Raw genomic sequence first — 22,856 nt, 5'->3', positions numbered from 1 at the left:
TTTTTTTTTTTTTTTTCGATGGATCGGAAATTCCCTTCGTCTGTATGGAACTCCTACAGAGAAAAAAACATTCATGCTCGGAAGCATTGATCGTCATTTTTTTTCGGCTCGTCTTAGTGTTGTACGTCACCGCGTTCTTGACGGTCGGAATTTGGTGTGACAGCGTGTATGCAAGACGTCTTTCCAACGGAGTTTATCCCAACGGAAATTCTGATCGTGTGTACAAGGTATTAAAAGATCTCTCTTGCAAAATAGCCTTTTTGGCTGCTATCACATGTGCCAGACGTATCTCTGAGACTCCTTTTAAGGTGCCGTCCTTCATACTTAAATTTGTCTGTCTTACACCTCAATAAGGACAAAGTGCTACCATCCTTATGCTCTTCTCCAAAGCATCCAAAGGAAATCTCCCTTCCATTGCTTGGACTTGGTCCAAGCCATTAGTCTACCCCAAAGCCACAATTCATTTAAAGGAAGTTTTGACTTGCCTGTAAATTACAAATCTTGGAGTACAATACACCCACACCTCCTTTCCTTGGTTTCTTTGCATTTCTTGGTACAATAGGATTGTCAGAGTGGTGTAAGGTTATAAAAGAGGTGCCCGGGGGCATGTCCTTGAAAGCTTTGCAAGTGCCCAGTCACCTGAGGGTGACCATAAACCACAATCTATGAAAAACCTCTATTGTGAGTGCATTGTCACATATTGTGCACTTCAAAAATTCATACATTCATTAAATAATTAATAAATTAAAAAATAAATAATAAATGTGCAATTGGCATAAAAAATGCATACATCAAAAATTCAAATGAATTCAGTGCAATGAATAAAGTGCAATAATTAAAGTGCAACATTCAAAAACAAGACATCAAAGTACTGTTTCCAAAACTTTAAACCAGCAAATGCCCCCAATATAGCAACCTCCAAAGCTGAAATGGTGATAGATTTAGATAGTTATGAGGTCGATCCAGTATGAATGCATTACAAGGCAACTGACAGCAGCCCAGGATCAATTGCATCACATGACTCCAACCCTCCCTTCAAAGCTCTAACGCCTCCAGGATCATCAGCCAGGTAATGACCAGAGAGAATAGAAATGGCCCAATATCAAAATTTGCATAGGTTTTATTGAAAAATAATACAAAAGATGACATAAAACAAGTTTGCACTCAAAACGTGGTGCTGCCGCCTGGCATTGCGTATGTTTGATGATGCTACAGTTAGCTACCGTGATGCGTTTCATGTTACCTGTGACATTGCGTGCACACAATACTGTGTACTTGTTTTTCTTCAATGCAAAGAGTGTAATTTCTCTCTGCTGCCTGGTTCCTCTGTTATCCGCATCACTTGGTTCTGGCAGATTTTCCCAACACCAAGAGTTAAAATGGTGACGGGGTACGGAGCTGCAGCACCCAGCCTGTTACTCATATTCACAGCTGTGCTTGTTCTCCACACTGTGGGAAGGTGGAGGTTTCCCTTTCCTCCAACCAGGGCTCTGAGCTCTCTGCTGTGTAACGACTTCAGATCTCCACACCCTGCTGCTGAGCTACAGGTTATGTAGGAGGATTTGTTTAATCTGTGTGTATCACCGAATGCTAGTCACTTCACTAACTACATGTGAAGGTTTACAACCACTTTAAATCTACTCCCACCCCGATTCTGAGCCTATTCTATCTACTTTGTGCTCTGTAAAAGAAAGATCTGTATACTTGCTTATGTTGAGGGCGCTCAGGTCTGGCCACATGATCTGGTCCCAACGTCGGCTTGGGAGAAGAGGAGGGATCGCTAAAAACTGCTGCAGAGCCTGGGCGATGACTGTACGGACTTGATGGTAAAAGGGTTGAACTGAGAAAATTTAACTGCCCCGCCCTACGTATTTGGTATACATGAAAGTGCTGCTAGTGCACATGATTATACAATACAATACGTGCAAAGGATTGAATCAATTAGTGCAATATACATACACTATCTTGTCAAAACTATTGGGACACCTGCCTTTACACGCACATAAACTTTAATGGCATCCCAGTCTTAGTCGATAGGGTTTAATATTGAGTTTGCCCACCCTTTGCAGCTATAACATCTTCAACTCTTCTGGGAAGTCCACAAGATTTAAGAGTGTGTCTATGGGAATGTTTGACCATTCTTCCAGAAGCGCATTTGTGAGGTCAGGCACTGATGTTGGATGTGAGAAGGCCTGGCTCACAGTCTCCACTCTAATTCATCCAAAACGATGTTCTATAGGTTTGAGATAAGGACTCTGTGCAGTCAAGTTCCTCCACCCCAAGATCGCTCATCTATGTCTTTATGGACATTTCTTTGTGCGTAGACACTCCTAAACCTTGTGGACAGCCTTCCCAGAAGAGTTGAAGCTGTTGTAGCTGCAGAGGGTGGCCAACTCAATATTGAACCTTATGGACTATGAGTGGGATGCCATTAAAGTTAATTTGCGGGTAAAGGCAGACGTCCAATTTTTTTTGACAATCTAGTGTACATAAAGTGCTGTGCTGTGCTGTGCAGTGCATAAAAAAGAGCATATGCATAAAAATACTGTGAAATCAACAACTGCGTGACCGAAGAGCCCGCTCCTACGCGTTTCATCAAGACATCAGTAGGTGTGGTCATGTCCACCCTTTCGGTCCTTGTATACCATGTCTCTATTCAGTATTGGATCATGCTCCCGGAATTGTGTGTCTCACTAATTCATATATTAAACTTCCGGCAGATGATTCTTACAATAATGACATATTTAAAAATGCACTGAAATTAAAGAGGAAGTAAACTTCCTCTGCTGACATTAACCTATAGGTAGTTAAAAAATCTCCTTAACGTGTACCGTTTAGGAGATATTTTATATTACATGCAGTCAGTGACATCACTGGCGCATGCACTCTGAAGGAACAGCCATGGGCGTTGTTCCTTCCGAGCCCCGTACCGCGTGCATGCCTGGGAGTGACGTCATTGCGGTTCTGGCTAATCGCAGTGCCTGAGCCCGTGAACCCAGAAGAAACGCCAGGGAAAATGTCAGCCGTCTCAGCGGGGTGTGGGTTCTGTGGCAAAAGCTTTGTTCTAAGGGAAGTATTTCATAATGAGCATACTAGCATATTATACCTTTTTTGTCTTACGTTTTTTTTACAACCTCTTTAATAATAATAAAAAAAATTGATTTGTAAAAAATATGAACGTTTAAATCTTTTAGCTTATGGGTTCCTGTTTGGCTCCATCTTGTGGTTACCTGACTAATTACATCCTACTAAAAAACTATAATGCCAATCTAAATTTCTATATTTCTATATTTTTTTTTTATATAAATAAGGGGATATTATACTGTTGGGTAAGTAGATTCTATTAAGGATGGGGGAAATACTGTTCTAATATACTGTGTATGTTAACCTACTATAAGATGAAGATAGAAGTTTTTATATATTAAAAAGTGGAGGATACCTTTTTGTGAAATTTCTACATACTGTAATAGGTCCCGGTGCCCTAATGTTACCCATATGATACATAACTCAGTAAGCAAAGGCCCAGTATGTGATATTGTGTTGTAGTGCCATTAGGGCTGCAACTAACGATTATTTTCATAATTGATTAGTTGGCTGATTTATTGTTTCGATTAATGGGACAATTGCCTTAAAAAAAAAAAAATGTTTTACATTTTTTTGGGCCAATTTGTTGTTGGGCAGATTACAAAACACAAATTGCCGCAAAAACACATTACATGCTTTTCTGCAGCTTCTCCATTGAAGTATATTGAACCAAAAAAAACAAAATAACACCGTTTTGCGTTAAGTCCTTGCCCTTTCCAAAATACGCAGCAGCTAAAAAAAAATCATGGATGTGAACGACGTGTCCCATAGGAAAACATGTAAATAAACTGTAGTGTGTTTCTGAAAAAAGCACCAAAAAACAGAGGTGTGAACCCAGGGATGAGATGTTTAGTAACATAATGGGATTAAAAAAAAACTAAAATGGGTACAAAAAGAGCAAATAATCGCTACTGTAAGGGGTTAATTTTTTTTACCGTGGGACAGTGAAAGTAATATTTACAGTAGCGAGTTGCTTTTTTGTACTATAAAGGGCTAATTTTAGTTGTTTTTAACCCCATTATGTTATTGGCCGATTAATCGATTATGAAAATTGTAATCGATTAATTTCATAATCGATTAGTTGTTTCGACCCTAAGTACCATTAATAGTCTACCAAAAAGCTAAGATCAATGTCGATGTTTAACCCTTTGGGAATAAGGGTATCTAATTTAAAGATCCATTGCATTTCGTTTTGTAAGATCTGTCTTATGGTATTAGATGATCCTCTCCAATGTTTCTGGATTTTATCTATACCAAAATAATATCCGTAAGGGATACCTATAACACAGTGTATCTAGACACTTGCAGTATGGTAACATATAAGCAGGATAAAAGAACATTATTCCCCCCATCTTTAATAGAATTTTATTACTCCCCTGTTTGGGTTTTAAAAAGTAAAGGTTTAAACGTTCATATTTTTTTACATATTTTATTTCTATTTAATCTCGATGCATTTTTAGATATGTCATTATTGTAAGAATCAGTTGCCGGTAGTTTAATATATGAATTGGCAACACACACAAAGCTGGGAGCCTGATCCAACAATGAATAGAGACATTCAGGCTCTTTGGTCATGCAGCACATCGCTTCCGTCCAGTGGAAAGCACGCTGGCTCTAGGAGTTCGCGGAGCAGCGGCGTTCTTTGACATGCCTATTGACAGATCATTCCTGCTGCTGGGGCAAGAAACCCTGTTTGTGAGTGAACATCCTTCCTTGCTTTGTATGTACATTTTAATAAACGTTATTGCGCCATGATATTCCCTGTAATTTTATTCTTCCTATGAACCGGATTCATTGATGCGGCTTCCATATCCCTGGGCATCATAAGATCACCCAGAAGCTTGCTAGACCTGCCTAGGTTTACACCTAGTGGGCCCATATCTATGGGTGAGTGCGCACCCTGGTGGGAGCAGGCTTGGTAAATTGTAGTGGGCATTTGCATGGTTTTGGAGAACTTGTGTATAGTATTTTTTTGAGGAGTTGTTCTTCACATCCTTCACTGGGAGCATACTTTTTCATCCTTTCTTTTTCAGTTGTTAATTTCACAGTATTTTTATGAATAAGCTCTTTATTATGGACTGCACAGCACTTTATGTATGTATGTATGCGTATTGCACTAATTGATTAAATTCTTTGCATATATTGTATTGTATAAGCATATGCACTAGCAGCATTTTCATATTCTTTCACTTTTAATAATTTGTTGTATAGTCACACCATTAAGCTGCAGCAAACCTGTTTATTTTAAAGAAGAAAATGTAACGCTTAAAAAAAAAAAAAAAAAAAAGGTAATTTTGAAATTGATGGTAGCAACGTGTCTCAAAGTTGGGACAGGTCAACAAAAAGCTGGCAAAGTAAGTGGTATGAACAAGGAAGATCTGTAAGAACATTTTGCAATTAATTAGGTTCATTGGCAACAGGTCAGTGTCATGATTGGGTATAAAAAAAAAAAAGCATCTTGGAGAGTCAGTGTCTCAGACATAAAAATGGGCAGAAGTTCAACAATCTGTGAAAAGCTGCGTCTAAAAATTGTCAATTTCAATTGCAAATCAACATCCACAGTACATAATATCCGAAAATTCCAAGAATCTGGAGAAATCTCAGTGGACAAGGTCGAAATCTAATATTGGATGCTTGTGATATTCCGTACTCAGACAGCACTGCAAATAAGTCGTATCGGAATATGAACCAGAAACTCCAGTCTTCTCTGGACCAAAGCTCATTTAAAATGGTCTGTTGCAAAGTGGAAAACTGTTCTATGGTCAGCCAAATGTGACATTCTTTTTGGCAACCATGGGCGCCACATCCTCCGGACTAAAGAGCGGAGGGATCTTCTGGCTTATCGGCGCTCAGTTCAAAAGCCTGCATCTCTGATGGTATGGGGGGAGCATTAGTTTGAATGGAATGGGCAGCTTGCACATCTGGAGAGATACTATCAATGCTGAAAGATAAATCCAGGTTTTAGAGCAGCATATGCTCTCATCCAGACAATGTCTGTTTCGGGAAGGCCTTGCATATTTCAGCAGAACAATGCTAAACTGCGTACTGCATCTATGTCAACAGCATGGCTCAATAGTAGAGGAGTCCAGATGCTTAACTGGCCATAATGCAGTCCAGACCTTTCACCAATTGAAAATATTTGGCATATCTTGATACAAAAAAATTACAAAGACCCACGGCTGTTGAGCAGTTAGAATCCTATATTAGACAAGAATGGGACAACATCATTCCTCTCCCAAAACCCCAGCCACTGGTATTCTCAGTTCCCAGATGTTTACAGAGTGTGGGTAAAAGAAGAGGGGATGCTACACGGTGGTAAACCTGGCCCTCTCTCATCTTTTTTGAGATGCGTTTCTGCCAACATTTTCAAAATTACCTTTTCTCTTATCATCCATGGACGGACACAGCTCCTTTAAATCTTGACATGTGGGTTATGTTCCCTGTTTACAGGAGAGGACTAGGCAGAAACATGTTAGATAATTAAATACATGTTACATTAACAGAGTTGAACAGCCCCGCCCAGGGGGCGGTCCCTCCAGACATAACCCTCCTCACTGCAGCTTGCAGCCTCAGTTTCGTTCTGCCTAGCAAGGAGAAGGACGTATGGCTCTCTTTGGGCCCAGCGCCCTGAGGAGAAATTTTATTTTACTTATTCTTGAAGAATCTTCTTTCAACTGTCGGCTGAGAGACAGGCTGGATAATATAGATCCTTGTAGTCTACTCAGTCCGACCAGCAAGCGTGGGCACACCTTTGCAAAGAGGCTTGGTCTGCCACGCCATACCCCATGACTCCTGGGGGGGCCGGTGAACTTTGCTCCGAGGTCCACATATGACTGGGCTGTGGTGTTGTCTCACTCACAGTGGACCGGGCCAACAGCTACCTCCATTTCGGTTGTAGTTCTGTCAGGAATGCGTCAGCGAGTCCTCGCTTGGACGGGTAAGTACAGTCCCTCCTGCTTCGGTGGGTTCGTACGGCTGGGCATTCCTGGGGTTCGGGGGGTCCCTTCTCCTCAGTTCCCTGCTCCTTTCCGTTGCTGCATTGCCAACATTGCCGCTGTCAGGGGGAGGGGGCCTTCCTGAGGGACTGTGTTATCTGGCCTGTGTTTTTTCTTTTTTGTATTGGGCTTTCCTGTGAGGGATTTTTCACTGTTAAGACCCCATTCACACCTGAGCGACAAAACGCCCGACGCCGGACGCTTCTGTCGCTCGAGGGGAGAATTCCCATTGCTGTCTATGGAGATGGTTCACATCTCATAGACGCCGAACGCCTGTCGCCTGAAAAAAAGTCCCGGACCCTTTTTTTCAGGCGACATAGGCGTTTTCCCATTGACAGCAATGGGAAGACTTTGAGAAAAAAAAAAAAAAAAGTGAAAGTTTTGTACTCTCAGATGTGAATGCAGCCTAAAAAGCCCTGCGATGAGCACAGATGTTTATGATTATACTTCAGCAGACGCTGACTGATTGGTGACACCTGTAACGGTTTTGCTTTTTATGCTGTATCTGTGTCTTATCCTTAAATAAAAAAGCCTAGGAGGCTTTTCCTGTTTAAACACAGGTCCCTGCAGAAGTTACCTCACAGTTCTTTTTCCTCTCACAGGCAGCACTGGGCAGTCTCCTCCTGAGGGAGTCCCCTGGTTACCCCTGGTCAGTGCAGCAAGTGGGTGAGAGGCCCTGAATAGGGCTCTAGGAGCTTTTGTCTATTTGTATGGACAGGTGTGCATATTATAATACTGACTCCAATATTTACATATAGTGTGTATCTGAGTCCTTCCCCACATGCTGGTGGTGGCAGCAGGTGTTGGCACCTGGGATTCCCACAGAGTTTTTATTGTTAGTCCTGGACACAGTTTGTGTCAGGGTGGGGGTGGACTGCGGGCGGGTGGTAAAAGAGTACCCCCTCCCCCCCGCTATCTCCTGGGGAATGCTCTGTTATGAAGCCATGGACCAGGTACCTAGTTAAAAAAAAGAAGCAGAATAAGGCATTTATGGGTGCGCTTTTTACTGCTGCAAGGGACTCTCAATGCAGCGGTCTTTTTTGGATCACACAAATCAGACCGCTGTGTAGGTTTTTTCCTTCTGTGCCCTTCTTTGATCATTTCTGAGATGCGGAATGAGAAAAGCCGATGAGGGCTTTTGTAGTCCCTCACCGCCGGGCGGGAACCCCCGCTTATATGGATCTGACTGATAGAAGATCCGAAGTACTGACCCGTTCCATGTTTACCATGCTGGGGTCTGGCTTGCGGCATATTGTGGTCACTACACTGGGGTCTCAGTCGGCGCTGGCGCAATTTTTTGGGAGGTTTTTCAATTACATTGAAAACTCCCATTGGCGCCCATTTTGTCGTAGCCGCGCTATGGCGCAGCTTACATTGTGCCGGCCATTTTCCTGTGGCCGCGTTCTGAAAGCTCGGCGGCCATCTTGGAGTAGTCCTGACCCCTAGTGCTGTATACAACTCACAGAGTGAGCATTTTGCACCAGACAGTGGAGGAGCACCGACTCTCTCCTGAGGTTATTAAGCTAGCGGACCAGCTGGTCCAGGGCCTCATATAGGTCTGTGATGCTTCATTGAATGCTGCGCCCTTGTTATCCAGGGCGTCTGTTTCAGAATGGTTTTATGCACACGTGGTGTAGTGCTTGACTCCATTACTTGGCAGCAAGAGAGTCATTGGTTCGTATCCTGACACTGATGCCAATCTGCCTGGAGCTTGCATTGTTGCTCCCTGTGTCTGCGTGGGTTTCCTCCGGGTACTCCGGTTTCCTCCAAAGGCATGTGTGCATACACCTACATAATATACATACACACTATGTGTGTGTGTGTGTGTATTATTTAGGGGCAACCCTCCCAGGCCGTCAAAGGCCCAGCTGGGGGACTAATCCGTCCCTGGGTGCATAAGCCAATCACGCCGGCACCCAAATCCTGCCATTGTATGTAGCCTTCCCTCTAGGTGGGAGGGGCGGCTTGCAGGTTCACAATTCGGTGAAACCTCCCTGCTCTCCGACCAGTGGGTCTGCGAGGTGGTCTCTTCGGTGTACTAGATAGGGTTTCCTCCTATCCACAGAACAAAGTTCTTTCCTTGTGTCTTCCTCTCCCGGCCCATCGGTCTGCCTTGGGCAGTGTGGGATTTGCTAAGCTGCAGGGTAATTTTACCTTTCCTGCAGGATGAGAGTTTGGGGGTTTTCTATGGGCCTCAGGCCCTAAATACCTTTGTGAACGTCGGGTAGTTCCGCATGGAATCCATTTGTTCGGTGGTAGTTGCGCTCCATCCGGGGGATATCCTGACGTCCTCGGACATCAGGGACGCATACATGCATTTCTCGTTTTGCGCATGTCAGTGTTTTTTTATGTGCTTCGTGATGAGAGAAGGGTCTCTGTCATCCTGTGGCCCTCCCTTTTGATCTGGCGTCAGCACCATGGGTTTTCAGCTAGGAGCTCGCACTTATCCTAACTTTGTTGGGACACCGAGGCTTTGCCTCATTGGCTACTTGGACGACTTTCTTCTGAGAGCAGCTCCTGTCTCCGACCTAGTGGATAGGTTATTCCCATTCATACCCTCCGAAGATTCGGGTGGGTGTTAAATGTTTAGGCCAGAAGGTGTAGCTCAGTGGCGGCAGACCTGCCCTCCATGTGTGCGACCCAGGGTTCAAATCCTGGGCATGCTAGGTTCCGACTCAGCGTTGGAGTATCTAGTGTTGATCCAGACTCCTCGTGGCAAAGGTCCTTCTTCCCCTGGAGAAAATGTAGACTCTTCAGTCTGCGGTGAAGGTATTGGCATCACGCAATCGGTCTTCTCTCCGGGCGCCTGCGGGTTCGGGGCCTGTGGGTAGCCTCCTTCAAGGCGGTACTGTATGCCAAGTTACACACCTTGGTTTTCCAGGGGAAATACTGTCCAGGTGGTAAAAATCTCTTGTCTTTGAAATCATTAATTCCTGCGCGCCACCTAGTCAGAGTCTCTCTGAGTTGGTGACAGAGATCCCCGACTCTTCGGTCCGGGAAGTTGTTTCTTCCTTCCAGTGGTCGGTGTTTACGATGGATGCCAGCTCACGGGTTGTGAACCTGGGGGGTTCACAAAACTGGGGGGTCCAGTCGGCCCTGAGTCGCTGGACTTGCATGGACCTACAGCCACACCTCCCTGAATGTGTCTGGTCTCGGTAGCTACCCAGAGTCGGGCCTGGCTAGTGCCTGGTGGGAGACCGCCTGGGAATACCAGGTGCTGTCTACTGTTCATTGTCCTACTATTTTAGGCGATCAGGCTATGCTTCTCCTTGTGGTCGACCGATCTGGTTTCAGCCGGACAACGCCACGGCCGTGGCTTCGGTCTACCATCAGGTATGCCGGCAGGCGGACTACTGGAGTTGCCAGATGCTGGACCAGGGCGACTGGTCTTTGTGCTTGGGGTGTTCTGGCTCCCTTGCAGGAGGTGAGCCTCACAGGGCATGGATCTCCTGGCCGCTCGTCTCCGCCGCAAGGGTGTCAAAGTTAGTGGCCAGGTCTAGTGATCTGGTACAGACGCGTCAGTCGCGCTGGTGGCCCTGTGGGGTCTGTATTGGTGATTTTTTGCCGTTCCTCCTTGGTAGTTGCTTCCTCGGCCGCTCCACAGAGTGGAGGCTGAGGAGATCCCGATGATTCTAATCGCTCTAGATTGACCTCGGCGTCCTTGGTACACTGATATCGTAGTAGCGGAGGTCCCATACTTCCTCCTGTTGTACAGTCACTGACTTGCTCAACATGGTTATTGGAAGCCAGACTTTAGGTGACCGGGGTCTGTCTGACTCGATCATCTCAACAGGGCACCGTAGTCTTCTTCCGCAGGATCTACCGTCACACCTCTCTTGGTGCGAAGGGATGGAGTGACGTCCACGGACGTACTCGGTGTCCAGGGTCCTGCTGTTTTTAAAGCTTGGAGTGGACCTAAAAATTGCTTAAAGCACCGTTTGGGGACAGATTTCAGCCTTGGCTGTGTTCTTTTAGTGGCCTTTTTGCGGCCCGTTCCCTGGTGGGTCCCCTTTTTTTGTGTGCAGGGGGTTTGTCATATACTTTCCCCTCTTGGCCCATCTCTTCCCCCATGAGTTTTGACTCTGGTGCTCTCGGTTCTTCAGGAAGAGATTTTCTCTTGACACTATCTCAGAAGGTGGCCCCTTTAGTGGCCTTTACCTCTGTTAGAGAGGTTTCTGAGTTGGCGGTCTTGTCTTGCAAGCCGCCATGCTTGATCCTCCATAAGGATTAGGTGATCGTGCGCCCGCGACCTTCCCTTCTTCCGAAGGAGGTTTCGGCCTTTCATATTTTATGCGTGGTACGCGCTTTGCGGGTATACCAGCCTACTACGGCTCCGTTTCGGAGCTTCTGACTCTCTTTTGTGTCGGTGTCTGGTCCACAAAAGGGCCTGGGGGTCTCGTCGACCACCATTTCTCGGTGGATCAGGCAGGCCGTCATACAAGCCTATGCTCTTAAGGTGAGGGCCCCCCTTTTCGGTCACGGCACTTTCGACCTGGGCAATTGGTGCTTCCTGGGTTTTTTTTCCCGACATCATGAGTCAGTCTCACAGGTGTGCGAGGTGGCGATTTGCTCGTCCGTTCACGCTTTTTCCAGAATTTACATGGTTGCTGTGAGTGCATCTTATGATGTGTTTTTCAGCCGCTAGTTTTTGCCGGCGGCTATTTAAAGTTGCACCTCCTCCGTTGAGGAGCTTTGCTTGTTTTGGGGTGAAGTTAAAATTGTTTTTACTGATATATTTCCCACCCCTCGTTTTTTGACACTACTTGGGGACGTCCCACATGTCAAGATTTAAGGAGCTTGGGGTGTTCCGGCTCCCTTGCAGGAGGTGAGCCTCACAGGGCATGGATCTCCTGGCCGCTCGTCTCCGCCGCAAGGGTGTCAAAGTTAGTGGCCAGGTCTAGTGAAAATAGGATTTTTTGTACTCACCGTAAAATCCTTTTCTCTGAAGTCCATGGACGGACACCACTCCCACCCCTCCTTTTTAGGTTTGTACTGCTTGTTACGAACTGAGGCTGCAAGCTGCAGTGAGGAGGGTTATGTCTGGAGGGACCGCCCCCTGGGCGGGGCTGTTCAACTCTGTTAATGTAACATGTATTTAATTATCTAACATGTTTCTGCCTAGTCCTCTCCTGTAAACAGGGAACATAACCCACATGTCAAGATTTAAGGAGCTGTCCGTCCATAGACTCAGAGAAAAGGATTTTACGGTGAGTACAAAAAATCCTATTTTTTTCTCTCTTAAAATTGTATATTTTCTCATTTTAAACATTTGATATGTTTTTTATTTTCTATTGTAAATAAAAGATGGGTTTATAAGATTTGCAAATCATTGCATTCTGTTTTATGTATATTTTACACCGCTTTCCATCTTTTTGGAATTGGGGTTGTATTATATCTACTTGTGTTATTGTTTTTAGCTTTTTTTTTTTGCAATCTTTTAATGATTGCTTCCTTCTTTTATTAGGTTAAATTGCACCAGGCAGCGTTGGAGCTACAGCTGACTCCGTTTAATGTGTTTCTACGTGCTACTTTGGATTTGTTGCAGGAGAAGGACCCAGCTAACATTTTTAAAGAACCTGTAAATTTAAAGGAAGTAAGCTGTCCGTTTTTTCCTTATTGGTAAGGTTCAGTGTATTTACAATTTACAGTTGTTAAATATATAACTTATTCACCAGGTACCGGACTACATGGAATTTGTTTTGCACCCCATGGACTTTTCCACAATGCGGCACAAACTGGAATGCCACCAGTACTCAACCTTTCCAGCTTTTGAAGATGATTTCAACCTAATCATCTCTAACTGCTTGCATTATAATTCTCGGGAGACTGTGTTCCATCAAGCTGCGTTGCGTCTTCACCAGTTAGGTACATCAGTACTTCATAATGCTAGACGTCAGGCAGAAAGCGTTGGTTATGACCCACATACCCTGATGCACCTACCTGAGAAGCCCCAGGCTGATGACTACTACCGGTTTTCATGGGAAGAAGGTAAGGTCTTTTTGCTCAGCCTAGAGTTGAATAGGGTTAGTTATGTGTTGAGAAGGGGTAACCTGGAAACCAATTCAATAAAAAAAAAAAAAAAAATTCTTGTAAGGTTGCTTTAACTGACATCATATGCCGATCAAATGTCTTTGATCAATATATTAGAAACATTGTTCCTATGTTGTAATTCCTAATTAAAGTGAAACTCCAGGAAAAACAATTTTTGACTTTTGGTTGGTCCAGATAAGTTGCTTCCAATGCTGGTTGAGGGATACGCGGATACCAGTTTTTTAAGTACTGATACTTTTTCTCAAGTACCTGCCGATACCAGCTACTGAAACCTATTTTGTCCTTGGATTCATTTCTTTTTTTACGGTTTAACCAGTGTGATTTGTCATGTAATTTGACAGTTCAAAATCGCATGACAAGTTGCACCCATTGCCAGCAATGGAACTGTTCAATTTGTTACGACTCAAGTGGCAGGGACTTTGAAAAAGGTTCCTGCACTACTGTTTTGCAATTTCATTACAACTTGCATTGACTTCTGTTTAAATGAAGCCCCAAGCCATAATGAAATCGGTGGTCCAAATTGCACTAATCTGCGTCTTTGAAATTATGATTCAACAGCGTGCTTTTAAAGCTGCAGATCAATGCGATTTGGACCTCCTGATCGCATTAAAGTATGAATTCGAAAAATGCTTAGCATCAGCACTGATATCGGTACAACACTACTGGTTATATTACATCCATATGGCTGCTAGAAAGAATTAAAATCTTGGCTTTACTCATGCACAATACTATCTGCGGTAATCTTCTGGATTAGCTGGTGTTAAATCCAGCACTCATACAGTGAAGGATAGTGTCAGTTACTCTCCTTCTTTTTCTTCCCATGTCCATTCACAAAATATCTTGTATTCATTTCACAGATTAAAAGGTGTTCTGTGAATGGAAAAGAGGACATCCTGGAGTTTAACTGTTAAGCTTTTAAACAGTGTTCAGACGCGGTTCAGAAGCTTCCTGTTACACAGTTGTTACTGTAGCAATACAGAGCCATGTCCTCCTGGTGGTGATGGTGAAAGAAGAGAACAGGGTGTGGGCCTTACAGTGGGTATAAAAAGTCTACACATCCCTGTTAAAATGTCAGGTTTCTAGGATGTGAAAAAAAATGAAATAATCTCAGAACTTTTTCCACCTTGTGACCTATAAGCTGTACAACTCAACAACAACAAATTTTAATCTTTGAGGTGGAGGGAAGTAAAAATACACTAAAATAATAAGCTTGCATACGAGTGCACAACCTTAAACTAATACTTTGTGGAAGAAACCTTTTGATTTTTTTTACAGCACTCAGTCTTTTTGGGTATGAAGCTATCGACATGGCACATCTTGACATGGCAATATTTGCCTACTCTTATTTGCAAATACCCTCCAATCTGTCAGATTGCGAGGGCATCTCCTACGCACAGCCATCTTTAGATCACCCCACAGATTTTTAAATCCAATTTAGGTCTGGGTTCTGGCTGGGCCATTCCAAAACTTTAATCTTCTTCTGGTGAAGCCATTCCTTTGTTGATTTGGATGTATGCTTTGGGTTGTTGTCATACTGTTCATAATTCCCTCTACCTTGACTAAGGCCCCTGTTTCAGCTGCAGAAAAACAGCCCCAAATTATGATGCTGCCACCACCATGCTTCACTGTGGGTATTGTGTTCTTTTGGTGATGTGCAGTGTTGTTTCTGCTCCAAACATATCTTTTGAAATTATGGCCAAAAAGTTCAACCTTAGTTTCATTGGACCAGAACACATTTTCCCACAAGATTTTGGGGAACTTCAGATGTGTTTTTGCAAAATTTAGCCGGGCTTGGATATTCTTCATGAGAATTTTTTTTTGGCTTTGCCCCTCTACCCCATAGCCCAGACATATGAAGAATATGGGAGATTGTTGTCACATGTACCACACAGTCAGTACTTGCTAGATTTTTCTGCAGCTCCTTTAATGTTGCTGTAGGCCTCTTGGCAGCCTCTCTGACCACTTTTCTTCTAGTTCGACAAAATCCGGGTGCCCGGACGCAATTACGACTAGAATTGGCGACCTGGCGCCCGGGGAGGGAAGCTTAGGCCTGCAGAAGGCCGCAAAGCCTCAGCCTCAATTAACAGCCGGCACGGCCCTACTCAATCGCGCGGTGGGAAAGGTGGGGGCGCTCTGAGACACGGGATACCCCATCCTGTGTCTCCGTGCGCCCCCACCTCCCCTGCCGTGCGATCAAGTTGGGCAGCGCCGGCCGGTAATTGAGGCCGCAGCTTTGCTTCCTTCTGTTATCTGGCGTCATCTTGTGGTGGCCGTTGGCATGACAAGTAAACCAGCAATTCTAATAGAGCTTCCCCAGTGTTTTCACTGCCATCTCCTTCCCTCTAATTAGAGCCCCCAAACATTTTTTATATATATATATATATATATATATATATGTCAATGGGCCCTCCGATCCGCCCAGACGGACATGTTGGTTTTTGTTTTTCTTGTTTGTTTTTTTTTAGCAGATTGGATTGGAGGTAGGCGGGTGTAAATGGACACAAGTCAGTTTACATCTGTGGCTCCTTAGAGATGAATGGAGGGTCCAATTGAGTTTACCCACACCACAGGTGCAGCGCAGTGCACCTGTGGCTTTCCTGTGGGTTAGCTGTACTTTGCCATAGACTTCTATTATATCCTGCAGGTGTGGCACACTTTCTGAAAACGCACCAAACTCGCAGGTATTAACAGTCTATGGCTCAGCGCAGGTAATCGGTTTGAAAGCAGCCCAGTAACAACTGCAGAACATATATGCCCATATATACATTTGGTGATTGTAATAATAAACTTACCTTTAATAACAGTCTTCCATTCAGGTATCGCCAGCTGTTGCTGTTGCAGGCAGAGTGCATTTGGTATCACCCTGCCTGTGACAGGAGTCAGAGTTATACAGGAAGCATTGGCTTATGTGGCTCTGCTCCCTCCCCAGACACGTGCCTCCTCTACTGCCAGCCTCTATTCACAACACTGATGCTCTGTGATGGCGGGTCAGCAACCCACTATCTGGGCTTGCCAACCTGCCATCCCACAGCAGGTGGTCGCAGGCCACAGGTTGGGCACCCCTGGTGTTTATCTATTTTATGCGATCTATACCCTTTTTATCAGGAGTCTAGCAGTAGGTATGCTATACAATGTCTGCAATGTAGTTAAAAGATTAGGCCCAAATCCATATCTTTTCAATACATAGTGTATATAATCCCATGATGGAGTCGAAAGCTTTGCTAAGGTCTAACGACAGCAGCATGCCCTTACATTTGCCATAATTGTCCCAATTTGAATGAAGCGCTGCTATTGCATCTATCACTCGTCTGGTTTGGTCAGGAGCTTGTCGATTGGGAACGAACACTGGTCTGAATGTATATAATTGGATAGGAAAGTATTAATTCTAGTCGCTAGAATTGTGGTCATCAATTTAAGATCCATGTTAATGAGTGCGATCAGGCCATAATTGGCACAGTCCCCATGGTCCTTCCCTGGTTTGGGAATGACCTGTATGAAGGCGGCATTTTTATGTGTGGCTAAGGGAGAAACCCTTCTCAATGCATTGAAAAGGGTCAGTTTGTTTTTCAATTGAGTTGAACAATTTATAGGTCACATTAAAGGTGGAAAAAGTTCAGAAATTATTTATCTTTATCTCCTTTTTTTTTTTTTTTTTTTACATCACAGAAACCAGACTTTTTATATCCACTGTATGTACTTTGATTACATTTTTAATCTGTATTTCCTAAGTCCTCAACTACCTCAATATCCTGCATGTTATATTAAAACCATTGTCATGAATGGTGGTTTCATTCATTCATTCATTCAGTGATTGCTGTTTGCTGCTTTTTCTATTTTTTTTTTAAAATCTGTATAAATCCAGTTAATAAATTAATTTAACATGTAGCAGTTAAACATTGTTTTTTTTCCCATCAGATAAAGCTGTAGGTATTATACCAAAGTTATTCCGAAGGATTAGGAACTTCTACCTTTTCTATTTGTCATTTTGCAGTGGATGATCTTTTGCTCCCTGAGAACAGAGCTCATATGTCTCCTGAATGTCAGCTTAAGGAACTCCTTGAGAAGCTTGATATTGTTAGCAGCTTTCGAACCAGCGGAGCACGCACAAGGCGCTTGAAACTGCTGAGAAAGGAAATAAATCTTTTGCGGCAAAGACTGGCATCACGTAGCAAAGACCTGAATGATGCATGTTCTGGTAAGTACTGTTATGTATTAACTGAATAAAAATACTGTGTAACAAGATTTTTTATTTGTTCTTAAACGTTATATTTATTGTTGCTTTATGTTGACTTATCATTGTAGATGGAAAAGTTACCAACCCTCCTATGCTGGAGCTTACAGACCCTGCTCTTCCAATGCAAAATGCAGCCACTCATGAGCATCCTCCTACATTACAACCCATGACCCCGAGTCCTATCCACAAACAAGGGAAGAATATGTCTCATGTGAAAACTCGAGGCTCTCCTGTGCAGAATAGGAGAAGAAAAACAGCTGTACATAAATCCTGGAAGAAAAAAAAGACTCCCCCGGAAAACAGCCATCAGTCTTTAAGTGGAAATGAAAGTGATGAAGAAAGAAACACAGAATATCCAGCTCTTGGTATCATGTTTTAGAATTTTATCTAATTTTCTAATTCATGTTCATGCTGTGGCTAGATAACCTAAATTCAAAGTAGCTTAGATCTTTAACATCAAGTTATCATTTAGGGGTGCCCAACCTTTTGAAGAGCGAGGGCCATTTAAGCAACTTGGTAACCGGTCGCGGGTTACAATGAGCGGAGTGGGCGGATGACAGGTCCGTGTCTACTCTGCATACTGCAGAGCGGACACGGACGCAGCCCACTTTACTCTATGGGCCTTTCAATCTGATCTGATGAAAGGGGATGGATTCCCTTCTCTCTTTTTTTTTTAACATCGAATTGGAGGTAGGCAGGTGTAAATGGACACAGGTCCGTTTACATCTGCTCCTCCAGAGAGGTGAATGGGGGGTCCGATTGGGTCGGACTGATCGTGTGAAAAGGGCCTGAGGCTGTTTTCACACTAGTGTGCTGCGGTTTATCCACACCGTGGGTGCAGTTTACCTGCAGCTTTCCTGTGGGTTAGCTGCACTTTGCCATAAACTTCTATTATATCTTGCAAATGTGCGAACCAAACCCACAGGTAATTACTAAAGTCTATGACTCGGTGCAGGTAACCCGCATCTGCAAACTGCGGATCAGTTTAAAAAGCAGCCCAGTAACCACTGCAGAGCAGATATGCCAATATATACACTGTGATTTTAGTAATAAACTTACCTTTAATAACAGTCTTCCATTCTACTGGCTGTTGCTGTCCCAAGCAGGGTGCATCTGGTATCGCTCCGCCTGTGACAGGAGCGGACACTGCAGGAAGCATTGGCTTATGCGGCTCTGCAGCCGTTTGCTTCCTCTACCACCCGCTTCATTTACAAGACTGATGCGCTGGAATACAGGGTTGGAAACCTGAGATCTGGGCTTGCCAACCAGCCTTCCCAGAGCAAGAGGTCGCGGGCCACATCAGAGGGCTCGGCGGGCCACAAGTAGACCCCGGGCCACTGGTTGGGCACCCCTGTTTTAGAATGTGACATGTTGCTTTTAATTCTTTTAGGCTGCATTCACAGCTGAGCTTGGCATCTCTTGAGTATTTTTTTTTGTGTTTGTTTTTTTTTATACAGCGATTTTGAACTTTGGAATTTTATTTTATTAGCCAATAGAGAAAAACGATCCATTTATTGCTAGGTTTTTTTAGATTTTCCATCAGCTTTTTTTTTCTAGTTAGGGTAAGGGTTACATAATTAGTTAGGTTGAAAAAAGACATAAGTACATCAAGTTCAACCAAACAAAAATTAAAATACAATCCCATATACACAAACCTACATTCAGTTGTTTCAGAGGAAGGCAAAAAACCCCAGCAAAGCATGCCCCAATTGGCTACGAGCATCAGGTTCCCTGCCATGCAGGGGGTGTGCGTGCGCGCCTCCAGCGGCTCTCCAAGGTAAAGCTGTATATACGGGATTTCGCCCAGGAGAGCCAGTCTGCCGCAGTATATCTGCGTGAGCTGGTCGGGAACCGGTTAAGCATACAAACAGAAGACTGCAAGCTTTCTTACCAGCCATCATCCTTTCTTGATTTCTCTTTCCAGCTGTACAGATATTTGAAATGTTACTGGTTAAGCTATGTCTTAACCACTAGCTGACCAGCCACCGCAGTTTTACAGCGGCAGGTCGGCTCAGCTGCGCGAAACAATGTAATATGATGTCATTTCGCTGCTCGCCCCTGGTGCCAACGTGCGTGCCCGGCGGGCGTGATCACCGCCGGGCACCCGCGATTGCTCGTTACAGAGCGAGAACCGGGAGCTGTGTGTGTAAACACACAGCGCCCGGTCCTGTCAGGGGGAGAAATGACTGATTGTCTGTTCATACAATGTATGAACAGCGATTTGTAATTTCCCCAAGTCAGTCCCACCCCCCCTTCAGTTAGAACACACACAGGGAGCATAATTAACCCCTTCCTCGCCCCCTAGTGTTAACCCCTTTCCTGCCAGTGACATTTTTACCAATCGTCCCAAAAATGTGTCAAAAGTGTCCGAAGTGTCTGCCATAAGGTCGCAGTACCGATAAAAATCGCTGATCGCCGCCATTACTAGTAAAAAAAAAAAAAATATTAATAAAAATGCCATAAAACTATCCCCTATTTTGTAGACGCTATAACTTGCACAAACCAATCAAACGCTTATTGCGTTTTTTTTTGTTTTTTTTTACGGAAAATATGTAGAAGAATACGTATCGGCCTAAACTGAGGGAAATTTTTTTTTTTATATATTTTTGGGGGATATTTATTACAGCAAAAAGTAAAAAATATATTTTTTTTTTCAAAATTGTCGCTCTATTTTTGTTTATAGCGCAATAAATAAAAACCGCAGAGGTGATCAAATACCATCAAAAGAAAGCTCTATTTATGGGAAAAAAAGGACGGCAATTTTGTTTGGGAGCCACGTCGCACGACCGCGCAATTGTCAGTTAAAGCGACGCAGTGCCGAATCGCAAAAAAATGGCCCGGTCATTGACCAGCAAAATGGTCCGGGGCTGAAGTGGTTAATATGCAGATTGTCTTCCAACCCTCCTGTTTAATATTCACTCTCCATTTTCCCAATCCTTAATAGTTGCTTCCTACTTACAGCTGTGATAAGGGATTAGATTTGCGAGAGTCAGAGGCAACCAAATATTGATTTGGCCACAAGCTGTAAATTAAGATAACATTTTTAAAAGACCTTTTATTATGCAATAAAAATGCTAAATATGTTTTCATTTCTGTTCATTCTTTTACAGAAGTTGCCAATGGGTTTAGAACACATACAGAAAGTGGTTTAGATTCTGACAGCAGCTCTGAGCTATATAGGGACCCAACTTTATATTCCAATGGGTAGGTGTGATGTCCTTTGATTTCTCAGCTTGTAATACTGTGTGCACGAGCACTTAATAAATCCTCTCTTTCAAACTTTATAGGAAAATTACTCCTCTAGGAAAACCTGCCCTCTCACATCTGCCTCTGCTTGGAGCTATGAATGGTGATTATGCGAATCGAGGTGAGGAGATTCTAGGACTTCTGCTGTTTTGTGCAGTTTATCGCAAGGTCTGCCATTTACGTTTAATTATAATATGGTTTGCCTGTTACCATGATAGAATTTGGAAATTATATTGATGGTGATCAAGGTATTAATAATTCATAATCGTGAGAGAAAAACAATATCATATTAAAACCTAGTTTCAACACCAGGCTTCTCCTCTTTAGCTTGTCACTAAATGACAGCTCCCTTCTAGGGATACTTTAGAACCACACATAGGGTGGTCTCAGTCAGGTTTAATGGTATGGGAGGTGGTTTAAAATTGAACTCCAGCATACATAAAGAAATGTGCAATGTCGCCTCTGATTTTGTTTAGAGAAATTTGTGCAATGACACAACTAAGGGGATGGGCTGTGGGTAGAAAAAATGTGGAGCATTAATTTGTAATGAGGTGGTAGTAGCAGTCTGACCATCTCTTGCAGCATGCCCATCATCTCTGAACATAGTGGCGTTATATTTGTTGCATATTATATGAGACCCTTGAATGATGTCATGGGCTGTAGAGGAGGCCCACGATTTTTAGTAAGTTGACCACCATTGTTTTAGAGTAAAGGTGACTAAAATATTAAGGGGCACTCTATTTTGTGAACTATTTTAAGATGATTGGGTCCTGGGAGGTAAGCAACAGAAAAATGTCATGACCAGAGTTTCCATCTTCAAGCAAGATTCATAACCGGTCCTTGTGCTCCAAGACCCACACATAGATGGGTGAAAGTATCTTCCTGCCACTTATTCTGAGGGAGACATTTGTTCATTTGTAGCTAGCCATAGGGTCCACCACAAGTGAAGTCTTTACTACATAGCATTCTCTTAGCACATGTACTGCATCTGTCTTTTCAGAAAGCCTCTTGATGTCCTTTGATAGTTCAGTAGAACTGAAGCCCCTCCAGTTAGTATGGGCTAAGTGTCGTGGATACCCTTCCTACCCTGCCTTGGTATGTGACAATCTTCAATTAAGGAATATTGTAGCTGTTGGAACAAGGTTATTTGCCTAGAATATACCTCCTGTTTTCTATTATACAGATCATTGATCCAAATATGCCAAGGGAGGGTTTACTGCACAATGGCATACCTATTCCTGTTCCACCTATGGATGTTCTTAAGCTTGGGGATCAGCGACGACTTGAGAATGTTGGACAACAACTCTTTCTAGTTTTATTTTTTGATAACAAAAGAACGTGGTGAGTCATATAATCTTTTAATTTCTCTTAGCATGTCTTGCATACTCTTGAGGCTTTTGTGCATTATTTGTTCATTTTGAAAGGCACCCCAATGTATCTTGACAACGAACCTTCAATGCATTGTAGTGCATCACAGCACACAATGTGGTGCTCTGCAAAAAAAAAAAAAGTGCAGCATATACAAAATGATCTTGTTCAGTTAATGTCATGTATATATTAATATAGTTCAGCCGTGTGGGTCTCCTAAAAATACGTGAAGGGTCCTTCCAGAGCTACCATTGAAACCTGCCTAGACAATCTATTTCCAGAGGGATTGATACAAAAAAATCACTGGCGCTCAATGGGAAATAACTAATATCCCATGAAATACTTAAAACCCTCGTATGGGCTGAGAACAGTCCGTGCTGCAGAGATCCGGATACCCTGAAGTACCACAAATACACAAATACACCAAAAAGGAAAACTCTGCGCTCCTGAAAGTTCACCAATTATAAATCCACTTAATGTTTGTGAAGAAAAAAACATACATTAACACTTTAATTTTCGGAAGATCCAGTCCTTTATATGGTTAAAAAAGGGAAAGTTTCCACAATGTACACAATATAATAAAAAAAGTATAAAAAAAAAACTTTCCAAATGTCTGCATCAGACCAGCACCCTCTTCAGACTTCAAATGGTTAAAGCTTGCGGTTTTAGTTTGTGGGCTGTCTAGCAAGACATCATTAGTGCAAATGGTGAGCACAGTACATTACCCAGCCAGATGTACACATCGATCGAATGTCCTTCTCCTGGCTGATGTAACAATGTCCGGGATCCTAAGCTCTCTCCTATGCGGGTATGGAAGCTTCACAGACCCGATAAATGTGACTGCTGGAGACACAGGGTGGATCAGCCTATCAGAAAGG

The 22,856-nt window shown here is 43.4% G+C and overlaps 1 protein-coding gene across 2 annotated transcripts in view; it reads left to right on the top strand.

Annotated features, from left to right (window-relative positions):
• Positions 1-22,856, top strand: part of BRPF3 (bromodomain and PHD finger containing 3) — a 72,434-nt gene that overhangs the window by 40,307 nt on the left and 9,271 nt on the right. For both annotated transcript variants that reach the window (XM_040337750.1, XM_040337749.1), the window contains exons 5-12: positions 12,544-12,672; positions 12,755-13,067; positions 17,122-17,325; positions 17,433-17,729; positions 20,475-20,568; positions 20,652-20,731; positions 21,611-21,705; positions 21,794-21,951. In XM_040337750.1, the coding sequence (XP_040193684.1) occupies positions 12,544-12,672; positions 12,755-13,067; positions 17,122-17,325; positions 17,433-17,729; positions 20,475-20,568; positions 20,652-20,731; positions 21,611-21,705; positions 21,794-21,951 (1,370 nt within the window). The remainder of the gene's footprint in view (positions 1-12,543; positions 12,673-12,754; positions 13,068-17,121; positions 17,326-17,432; positions 17,730-20,474; positions 20,569-20,651; positions 20,732-21,610; positions 21,706-21,793; positions 21,952-22,856) is intronic.

The sequence above is a fragment of the Rana temporaria genome, chromosome 2 (genome assembly GCF_905171775.1).
Source record: "Rana temporaria chromosome 2, aRanTem1.1, whole genome shotgun sequence".
Lineage (NCBI taxonomy): Eukaryota > Metazoa > Chordata > Amphibia > Anura > Ranidae > Rana > Rana temporaria.
The sequence above is the reverse complement of the archived record's forward strand: the minus strand, read 5'-3'. Positions and strand labels throughout refer to the sequence as shown.